The sequence below is a fragment of the Mastigoproctus giganteus genome, chromosome 13 (genome assembly GCF_048544385.1).
Source record: "Mastigoproctus giganteus isolate SK-2022 chromosome 13, ASM4854438v1, whole genome shotgun sequence".
NCBI lineage: Eukaryota > Metazoa > Arthropoda > Arachnida > Uropygi > Thelyphonidae > Mastigoproctus > Mastigoproctus giganteus.
In genome coordinates, this window is record NC_143587.1 from 76,130,790 (window position 1) to 76,142,711 (window position 11,922).

The 11,922-nt window shown below is 36.7% G+C and overlaps 1 protein-coding gene across 1 annotated transcript; it reads right to left on the minus strand.

Moving 5' to 3' along the window:
• Window positions 1–406: 406 nt before the first annotated feature.
• On the minus strand, window positions 407–10,721 carry LOC150076189 (uncharacterized). Its single transcript, XM_090387507.1, has 7 exons — window positions 10,580–10,721; window positions 7,145–7,209; window positions 6,537–6,599; window positions 4,440–4,487; window positions 2,393–2,422; window positions 775–819; window positions 407–556 (listed from the first exon to the last, which is right to left on the minus strand). The coding sequence occupies exons 1-7, from the start codon at window positions 10,692–10,694 to the stop codon at window positions 518–520; spliced, it is 405 nt and encodes a 134-aa protein (XP_090243633.1). The 5' UTR covers window positions 10,695–10,721; the 3' UTR covers window positions 407–517.
• Between the last annotated feature and the right edge of the window lie 1,201 nt (window positions 10,722–11,922).

Below are 11,922 nucleotides of genomic sequence, written 5' to 3' on the forward strand. Positions count from 1 at the left end.
CTATCCACCTACTTATGTGATAAATAAATTTAAAATCTTCAAGCCTACTAACTATGTAGCATAATAGCCAACTTCACTTTTCATTAGTCTTCTCTACTGTTTATTGCTTTTTTTTTTATTCTTCCCTTTCCTTATTTTTTTAGACTAAATAACGACCTCTAAAGTGAGATCAACACGTCCTTAAAGAAAAATAGCTTTGATTATTTTCAGATTAGAATATTTTATGGACTGCATTTTGTTCTAAGAAACTATTTAATTGCCAAAAAGTGCATTTATGTTTAAGTTAATACATTTAGACTTAACAGAATGTTAACACCACATCCTACAACACACAACCATATTGGACATTAAGTAGTTTCAAGTAAGTATTCAATAAATTAAGATACTAGACCTGTTTTCTATGCAGGCTTTATTTTTTGTTAAAATGTTCTACATTTCATCAAGCTGTGGTATTCAACATTTGGACATTATTATGGAAGTTCGAGTTCTCAATCTGGATCACATTTGTAGTCGTATTTCATTCAGATCCTTTTGATGAGCATTGTGACGGACATTTCTGAAAGGACAATAAATTGGTATTATAATCAAATTGAATTCTTTACAATTTCATAGACTTGATGTTGGAAGTGATGCAATGTAAAATGCCACCATTCTTCCCCTCTTACCAATTTGTAATTCTTCTGAAGTTATTCTTATCATATTTAGTGTTCAACCAATACATTGGGAATTCTTTAAATCTTTCGCTAAATCACATATTAAAACATTGCTACTTACCTCCATGATTTCGTCCGACCTCTGCAATAGGTCCTTACACTTCTCCTAAAGATAAAAATATATAATTATAGGTGAATTTAAACAAATAGTTGCAATTCATGTGAATATACAAAAAGAAATAACTCAAAGTATCAACTGAATTGCGATATCTTTCTTTAAACAACAGATAAACAATATTTTACTTGTGTCACTGATTAAATTAAGAGCACTTTAAAGAAATATTATCAAAAAATTAAAGGTCCTTAACCTCTTCATATTAAAAATTATCACTTATTTTGATTTGAACAGTCAGTCGTGATTGTTTTGGTATATATCCTGTTAAACAAATCAAGGATGGATGTGAGTGTGCATCAACCCATTGAGGATGTTAATGACATGGTCATTAGACCCCGGGACGATTTCCCGAGACCCGAAAAGTGTTAAAGCTTCCCCAAACCAAACACGGTGGGAAAGACGCGATGGGAAACTCCAGACCAGCGAGTCTGACTTCATTATTGAATAAGATCATGAGTTTTCTAATTAAGGATACAATACGAAACCATCTCAATAGGAATGGTCTCCTTAATGCACGGCAGCTTCAACTGATAAACGAGAACGTTTTGCCTTACACGTCTAGTTGACTGTTATGAAGAAGTAATAATGAAGTTGGCGAAAGAAACAATTCTGACATTATTTAGCTTGACTTCTGATACGGTTTCCCAATTTAGGCTGTCTTTCTCCTCACCATCTAACTTAAAACTTGTTGGTTACTTCCTTCTTTGATTCCTGCACTGCCAACCCTGCGATGTCAACTAGTTTATGGGCAATAAATGTCATTGATCCTAGTACTTTCCGTAGCACACTGATACGAATAAGCCAACTACAAACTAGTTGGTTTTGAAAATGTTGTTCCCCAACATGAGTTTAATTAGGGGGAAAATGAAATAGTCCATAATAAAACATTCACACCTGCTCGCCCATTCCATCTGCATGTGGAGACTCTATTAAAAATTCTCAAAATCTTCTGGTCTGTCGATTACTCCCATTCTCTTTACTTCCAATTATCTCACACCACGCAGATTCTGTCCTGTACATCTAACTTTTGAAATTGGGAAAGCTTTGGTCGCGCTTAGGCTGCTCCTCTTAAGAAATATGAACTTCCCTCCACCTCTTCCATACCCTTCTTAAATACATTGTACTTACCGGTGTCAAATTAATCATTGAAATTTTTGTCTATCAGCACGCTTTCATTAGTTTTGTTATGTCAGCGTAATTTTTAAAGTCCTCCTATTGAGTAGGACTTTGTAAATTCCTCCAGTCGTAGATGGGAATCGAATCCAGACCTCTCCAAACGAATGGCAGGCAGTAAACGGCTATACTGTAAATTAAAACATCCTCAATGATACCGGCGAAAACTCTTGCACCACCTTTATAAGTGAATTCCGTCTTTCAAGGCTTTCACTGCAATCGCGTCTGGCAGAAATGCATTCTGATCTAACTCGCGGCATTTTTTCAGCATGAACCTATATTTATCCAACAGATCGTGAGTTTGGGTGCTTAATATCGTTAGTCCCCCCATGTATAATAATGAATAATAACAATATGATGGTATCAAACTGTAAAGTATCAAAATACTTACCCTCTTTTCTTTCTTTGCTTCCTTTTCTCCCTAAATGAGAATAAAAATAAAAATTTGAAGAATATTTGAAGATTTGAAAGGATAGTTCAACAAAGAAACAGAGGAATAAAATTTAAGCAAAGACCTCTGATTTCTCAGATTTGTAATCTAAGATAATCTTTTATCTTAGATTACAAATAGAAAATTTTAATAGAAAAACTAATAGTAACTGTGTACATTGAATGGTACGAGTACGGAAAGATCAAGGTTGTTAGGAAGGTGATTAGAATTGCTGATAAGCCGGTAAGTAAATGAACAAATTTTATTAAGTCAATAGGAACAGCGTATGTGCATGAGCGTTGAGTGGCACAGCAACTAAGGCTATGAGTCGATGGTACAGTTTGTATTCTTTGGACGATTTGTCCGTTTGCTGGACGAAAGAACAGTTTCTTTCCTGTGTCTTAGAGAAAAACCATGCAACCGACCTGCGACTGACCAATTCAGCCATGTTGTGCAAAAATTCTATAAAACGTTCTGCTATAATTGATGAGATTCCAACTGGGGAATTTTCCACCAGGTGCGAGAAGGACAATGATGATATTACTGTGCTACCAGGAGAGCTCATTAATAGCAAAGGCTCAATACCCCCATCAGTCGAGTGTCAGCACAGGGGCAGGATACGTCGTCGTCTACCACTCATCTGGAGAGTTCCAGTTCGATTTCCCATCGGTTACTAGAGCAATTTCTTAATTACTCTTCAACCATGGCTGTAGTCAACCTGTCCCAGGCGCAGCAGGGTTTTCACAGTAGGGTACTCGCCTGAGTAGGAGTTTCAACTAACCCAACGTGCAAATCGGCCTTGAACACACATCTCTACAAGACGGAAACGAGCGGAAAACTAAGATATCGTTAAAATAACAATTTGAAATTCAGTTTTACTATCTGAGATGGCGCAACTCGGACATTGAAGCCAGATGGAGTTGTGAATATTAAAATCTCCAAGTAAAATTACTTCAATTTTAGGAGTCAGTTAGAAGGAAGTAGAGTTTTAAAGAAATAAAATCAAAACTTCTGACTGTTTTGTAGAGTTAGGGGAACCGCAACGGCTATTTAGCAGAATGAGTAAAACAATTTTAAGCCAGCGAAAGTCAAAAAAGGAGGAGATTCCAGATTAGGAAATCTCTGACAAAGAACACCAGAGCCAACATATGCTGAAGTACCTCTTTTGAGGGGCAAAAAAAAAAACACTGAATGAACAACTGGGTAACTCAAAAGAGTGCTAGTTGAGGCAGTCGATAACCGCTTATCTATCAGAAAAAGTAATTGGAGTTTGGTAAATTGTAGATGAAGATGGAAGTCATTGAGGTTATATTTGAAAACTGAGATCCCTTTTATCTGTGCAATGAAGTAAGTTTGAAGTTTGGCTCTTTTCGCAGACAACTTTTTTTTGCGAGGAAAATAAAGGGGTGAAGGGGGTTAATGCTGTACGAATTTATATTAATTTTACGTGACGACAACAGCGAAAATAGGCCGAACCCTTTGATATAATGCGGTGTAATGTATATAATGATATAAGGTAAAATAAATAAATATTTTTTGAGCAGATAATTCCATTATTGAGAGAAAAACAATCTTCACTTAACACATCGAGATGTTCAACTCGAATATATCTAGGGAAACCCGGATGCAAACAAGAAAATAACCATATTTAAAGCTTCAAATAATTCTTTTGCTGACCCATAGAACTGGTGTCTCGATGCAGTCGGTTTCATTTTAAAACCATTATACTAATGTCGTATGCGACTTCGAAACTGAAAACAAAATATTCGACTTCTGTAAATTCTAGTAAATGGGTTAATAAATGGGGAAAAAAATACTTAAAAATATTTTCTTTAAAATCAGTTTCTAACAAACGTTGTTGTCTTATGTTATGAATTTCATAAATTATTGGAAGAATAACAACTTAATGGAACATTTATTAATTATTTATAATATTTATTATTATTGTATATGTTAATTATCAATCCGTAATCATTTATTATCTATCTGTAATGTTCGTGACACTCACCTCAGGTTTCTCCCCTTTCTCCTTCTTCTCTTTGCATTCCTTTACGTGCTAGTGTTTGGAGAGAGAGAGAGAAAGAAGATAAAAATTAAAAATTAATATTTAATTGTTAAACAGGGTTATCCATTTATCGTGCAGTCAACTGGCTCAAATAACACATTTATTAGTCCAGTGAGTGACCAAAATTTTCCAAAGAAGAAGGGCACTGTTGAAACATTGGAGTATCTCCTGGAGGCCAAAACCATACGGGGCTTCCCCAAAACTGACTAACTCAGCCACATCATGAAAAAGGCCCGTAAAATTTCCTCAGTCGTCGACAGGATTCAAACTCAGGTCTTTTCCACCAGTTGTGGGGATGAGAGTGATTATACCAACCATGGTAGCCAGGATGGCCATCGCCGTGCATCCAATTCATTTTTGCAATACCATGACACTGAATCATCACTCACTCACATAATGCAAAGCGTTTTAACTAAACAGGTAGTGTGAATTATAAGAAACTACCAAAATCAACGGCTTCAACTGAAGATAAATTGCGATAAGTTGAAGAAATAATTTTGAGATCCTGGAAAAGCTTAACTTTGGTTTTTAACACGGTGTACAGAAAATCGTCACTGTACATCAGAAAAATCCGTGCACTCTCAAAGGATACATGGTATACTAGCTGATGTTGGATAATTTTCTTTAATGAGAGGCTTACCACTGAGGTTCACCGGATATATCTCAGGTCATTGCGGAATGTACGATACTGCTATTTGGAGGAGATCGGCGCGATGGTACCCAGTGTTTGCATATCAATAAATTCACTGAGGGCGTTCTCTGACTGCCAATTTTTTGCGTGGTTATTGTCCTTCCAGCCACCAATTCTATTTCCTCCGGAATATTATCAGTGTTGTGCACTGGAGTGAATAAAATTTTGTTTATCGCAAACTGAATTGCATTTTAATTGGATAACCCACTAGAATATACAGTATATACTATTAGTTGATATAGTATAGACATATAAGATTAATATATTGTATTAATATAACACGTATATTATATTAATATATATATATATATATAATAGTAATAATATATATATAAGGAAATAAATTAATATTATATATTACACAAAATACATATATAATTATATTGCCGTATATTGCATAACTCTGGTGTCGTTTTCAGGTGTCAACCGCCAGAATTGCCCGAGAAGACGACAATATAGTGTTCTCTGTTTCTAACATAAAGATCTTTATGTTAGAAAGCTTGGAATGTACGTCTGCTGAAAGCAATGTTGATGGATATGACTTGAACATGTGCCGAATAGCGGATAGTAAGGCTAAAAGCGTCACGCTGTGCCAACAAATCCTTCCAGAATTTGAGAAGCGGGGCCAGGGAAAACTGTCAGAGAAGCCATCTGGTAACGAATGATGATGAAAAAAAAAACATCATAATTGCTCTTTCAAATCAATGCAAACGCTGATGGCTGAATCATGTATGGAAACTTGCCAGGTAATAGTCGCAGAGTTTATGGATCGAGCTATTTCCCAATTTCGCGAACTCATGTGAGTTCACGAAATTGGGAAATTGCTCGATCCATAAACTTTTTTATAGTGTTTGATGTAGGGCAACTAAGAGTGCAAATGGAAGAAATGGGAGATGAGATTGCTTATTCGAACGGAAAGTATCAAGTCAACAAGTGCCATCCATCTACTCAACCTTCGACCGTACACTTTATTAGAGTAGTTTAGGTTACAATACTGTAATACTCATCCTTGATTGATGACATTATAACAGAATATCGACTGGTCACCTCTTCCTTAAGGCTCACACATACCAAAAAAACCATTGTCTCTTACAAATTAAATTGAATTAAATATGAATTCACAAGCACTACCTCTTCGTGGAGATATCAACGACTTGTGAACTCAAAGTGTTTCAATCGTTGACCACTATCGAACAATATTCAAAGGATGTCCCATAAATACATAAATCAAATTATAATCAAATAATTAACTTAAATTCAATAATAAGCGAGATTGTCGTAATTTTATTTTAAGAATTGCATTAAAAGGAGGAAAACTGGGCTCTATTTTATTTACTGAGGATATTCACCTGGCACAAGTATTTTACAGCTTCTTTGACGTCTTCTGAATCAGTGCATTTTTTCAAACTTTCCTAAATAAAATAAAGCGCAAAGGATTGAACAGCATTAAAAGTTGATTAACAAATAATTATGATATGAAAGAGAAAAGCAGTTTAACATTAGTTATTTCACAGCTATGCAAAAGCACGATATTATGCATTTGTTTCCAAAAAGTAAAGAAATTATTCTCTGTAATTTCTTCCAGTATTATCATTGAAGAATAAATCCATTAATAAGTAAATTTACATTGTTATATTAGTATTTCGGTGAAGTTTTGAAACTATCTGTCCATGTTATTAGTATAGGTCTATGTCTAAAGCAAAATGTTTGTCTTTCGCGTTGTTTGCTTTCAAAATAAAACGATAAAGGAAATATTCATTCTTTTTGATTGGATATTTCCGTTTTTAAATAAATATATTAATCCTGAAGGAACATTTCAAATGTGATTAGGTACTACTATTAATTGCTAATTATATAATCAAATTACGAGGAATTAAAATAAATTTACAATATTTAGAACAATATAATCGACATCGGAAATAGTAGGACAGACAACTGAAAGAAAACCTTTACTAACCTTTATGTCTGGGAATTCCTTGTTCACACATGTTGCAAATTCATCTAGTTTTGGATCATCGCAACCTAAGTGTTAACAAAATCCCAATTATAGAAAAATGAATTATAAAGCATTTAGGGAAAGGTTACATTTTTCAGAATATTAGTTACAAGACTCAATCTGTAGAATGGAGGTACCATCACAATTTGTACTTTTTTATTTAATTTTTACATTCGTTATTTGTTCTTATTTCTTGCATTCATAAGTTCTTATATTCTTAGTTCTTATTTCGAGAAATATTCATTGGCTCGCAACTCTCAATGGTGTTCAGTTTGCTGGACGTGATTGAGAGCTTGCATCAATATCATTCATAACATTTTTCTTTTCTAACACTTTTCCAGATGTAAATGGATAAGTTACACCTCCCTAGAATTAATAAATATGTTTAATCCTAAAAATATAACTTATCAATCTACTATTATTATCCTGAGTATAAAAATTATAAATTTAATTGGACAGTGTGTGATACGAGCACAAGTAGAACTAAATGTGGAAATGTGCATATGTTTTTGGGTGCGTGAGTGTCTGCAGGGTTATACTGAAAGTGTGTATTAGAGAATACGTATGAATATGACACTCACTCACATAGACAGAAGACACAAAGAGAGAAAGATGAGCGAAGAAGGTACTCCATGGAAGACACTACAATAACTTCCATCACCACTACATGAATGAGAGAGCTTAAAACATGGCTCTTGAGCAGGAGATTTCGGACCGAAGTATTCATGCTCGCATTCTAAGATTAGTTAATCAACACCAGGAACTATAGGAAATTCATCGTAAACTATCCCAGAGTGACAGATGACGCGTGTAGGCGATGCCACCTGTTCCCAGAAACAATCCAGCACCTCACCGTGATATGCAAGGGGTTCGCCCAGATGGTGTGTGCTCACAGACATAGCCAGGATAATACACCAGAAGCTAGAGTAAACCAATTGATCAAATAAAGTGTACCTAATTAAAAGTAAGAACTCCATGCCGTGTTAGAGATCCCTCAATTACAACATGTATTGGGATCACATCATAGTAACGGACCAAACGATCCCGCACACGACACAAGGCATAAATCTTCATTGAAAAAAAGGAAATGGCTATCAACCTGACCGACATAGCGGTGCCCAACACCAGCAAACGCTAGAAAACCTACGATGTAAAGATAAGGAAGTACACAGATCGAAGACAGGAAGTCAAGGAAATGTGGGATATGGAACAAGTAATGATCATTCCAAAGAGTTGGCATAAGAAGCTAGCAGCAATACACCTTACAGGGCACAAATACATGAACTCCAGAAAGTCGTGATCCTGAATACCTGCAGGAAATCAGACAGACTTCCTCGACAAATAATACATTTCTAGACAAAATTAATAGAAAACGTAGAAAACGTGATGTAACTCGTGCAGCTTTGGATAAAGAAAGACAACATTTGGTATGGAGGTGTGCCACAGAATAGCGATGAATGAGGAGATGGCAAGAAACTTCGGACAGGTATAAGGGAAATTTATAGGGGACTGCATATGAGTTACCAAAAATATCGCATTGCAGAAATCGATAAAAGATGCTCGAAAATACGGTCAAATGACATCAGTACCACGTACTGTCCCCTATTATCTTCCCAGCAGCTAAACAGGCATTACAGCGCTGAACCAGGGTCGATATAAGGGTGTTTATAAGATTCTAAAGTAAACTATCATATTAGTGTCACCAGGAAAGTTACTTTCAGCTACTCATTGTGCATTGTGTTTGTAAATTGCGTCTTCGCTGTTCGATTTGCCCTGGACGAAAAGCTCCAGTTTTGCGGTTGAAAAATCTTGCTATCTACGCCTTGCTGTCTCCAGTTGAAATAGCGTCTAGAATCTGTTTCTAGATAAAACAGGACTAATCAGAGGAAAGAACTGTACTCCACATTTCAGGAATCCAAGTCACATGTTCGTGGCATACGTTTTGACGAGCTGTGCGGTGTCTTGGGTTTAATGGAAAAAAAAAACCAAAAAACATTGGCCTTCTTGGGTTAGAGTCCACTTGAATTGAGCGTTTTTGACACAGTCCGGTTGGAAATGTTTTAACCTGTGGTCGCTACAGCCTCAAGCAACAGTTAACGACAGGATATTGTAGGGTTCCGTCTTGCTCTTAGAGTCAGATAGCAATCTGTTCTAGTTGACGTAACCCTCTGGAAACCTTGACGAACTCTTCCTGCAATGATTCCTGTGTCCTGAAACTGTTTCCATAGTGCCGAGACGACGCATCGTGACACATTATGTCAACGTACCACCTCAACCTGCAGCTGCCCGGCTTCAAGCCGTCCAACGCCCTCCCCCCCATCTCAAATAATCATCTAACGGCGATGAGTTGCTGTCCCACTGAGGAAGCCAAAAAACGGGAATGAAGTGATCTGGTCGCAACCCGTGTTTTACAGGCATGAATAATTTGCAAAATGTGCGGTTGTGTAAGTTGGTAGATAGATTTCTATTGGATACTTTGAATTAGCATGCCAGGATGCTGAAATATTCGCATTCGGCCACACTGTTCACCATAAAATATTCAAGAATAATATTTTATTTTGTGTAGCAGTGTAGTAATTGGATATTACAACCACCCCACGCAACTGCTACATGTACTCTTGGCGGAATTGGAAAAATATTTATTACGAAAAGAGGAAAATAATAATAATAATAATTAAATGATATTGAAACAATTCAAGCCTACAATTTGGTTATTGAAAAACACCAGTTTCAGGGAAAGTAAGTGATTATACCTTCGCCTAGGACCATCTGTCTACAGTCCCCACTGAAAAGGTCTTCTTTGAGAAATATTTCCGACAGGCCATAATCGCAACTCAGTCTTATTCAAACAGGTCGAAGCGAACGTGTCCGCCGCGATGTCATGAATGTGACGGGGTTCTAGAATGTATATTGAACTAGCATTCCAAATAATACAGAAGACTTTAATTTTTTTCCAATGGGAAAACTTTGCGTTCGAATTCAGAAAACGTATTCATCCTTTCCTGGAATATGAAAAACTCTTAACACAGAGTAATCGTATAAGTTCAAGTCCAATGCCAACAAGTATCTTCTTTCGTCTTATCAACCTCCGACCCAAGCACGGTACGAAGTACTGTAGGTTCTAAAACCTCTCGTGTTTGGTGTTTGCATAAAAATCAAAAATAATAAATATAAAAATAAAAGAACAGATTTCCACATAACTCCTTATGCACTTTCGTTGGACTCTATTGTAATACCAGATTAACGTCTGATATTGTAATTGAATCCAACATAGGACAAAGTCATGTTCGTCCACTGTTCTCTCTAACGATTCATTAGGTGATAATTTTTAAACAGAATACGAATTTTTTCGTATTAAAATAACCAGAAAAGGAAAATACGAGTATCATTACTTACTGCAGAGTTTAGTTACGAGTTTCTTAATTCTTCCTCCCCTCTTCTTCTCCTCTTGTGCATTTCCATATGCCACACAAACGACCAGAACAACAGCTATTTTCAGAAGTATCTTCATCTTGACGTGAATCTGCCTAAACTTGGTAAAGGTTGGAGATTGTTACCTTAGGACACTTCTATTTATCCATCAGATATGTTTACTCAGTTTCAAGATGGTCTCGGATACGATACAAAAGAAAACCTATGTAAGATAACGCTGGTTCAACTTAGCACCTACAACTCGACTGACGTGGGAGAAAGTACAATTCCATTGCTCAACCAGGCATATGCGTGATTTTCGCACTTCCCTGGAGTTTGTCAATAAACTGCTCGTCACAGATGATCCAATAACTCTTTTTTCTGAAATTTCTAAAGTACTAAATAAATAAATAAAGTACATCACGTACTAAGCACGTGAATGGAGGATTTAACTGTCCATCTCATTAGTTCGGTCATCTCCAAAGAACAATGCCTCATTATTAATGTTAATATTATTAGCATTTATTGTATTCCTACCCTTTGACTTTAATCTTTAGCGACTGCGACTAAGTTGTCATGTATTACCAAAGTATTGTCAACTATTTGATAATGTATTACCAAATCCTTTTCTAGTCATAGGGGCATAGTATTTTGTGGAAGGCGCCATCGATTGTTTCCAACTTCTGCGCTCTGGTACTTTGTGAAGAAGCAAAAAATTTATGTAAAAGCCAGAAAAAGTGTAACGTCTGGTTTGTGACAGAGTAGTGCTATGTTCTGTTGTTCTGTCTCTGGCTGCTTGGTCGCAGGGCCTCTAGGGAACCCAACGTTGCCTGCCACTGCCACTGGGCGGTGAGATAGGCTGCCCATTATACTCTGGCTGGCCTCCGCCAGGGTTGTCCGAACTTCCTAACGGAGGCCAAGTAAAAAAAAGGAGAGCAAGAAGAGAGGGGTATAGAATAAGAGAGGACTGAAAGAGGAATGAATTAGGGTGGATTGAAAGAGGAATGAATTTGGGTGGATTGATAGGGGAGAATTAATCCACGCTAGTTTAGGCGAAGTAAAGGATATGGTTTAAAAGTTAAAAGTCACAGGGGACAGGCGTCCCTGTGTAATTACCATTGCTTAGTACTTGTAGATCCCGCACTAGTGTGTTAGTTGTCTGACGGCACCAGGGTTTTTCCCCATCTCAGTTTTTGTAGAACCCGCACTGTGGTGAGTGCGAACAGTCCCGCACCTAGATCGGTGCCAGCAGTATATCCTACCATTTCGGGTTTGCAATAACTTTTAAATCCCGCACTCCAAGGTGTGCCAGCATCGCGCACCTTGGA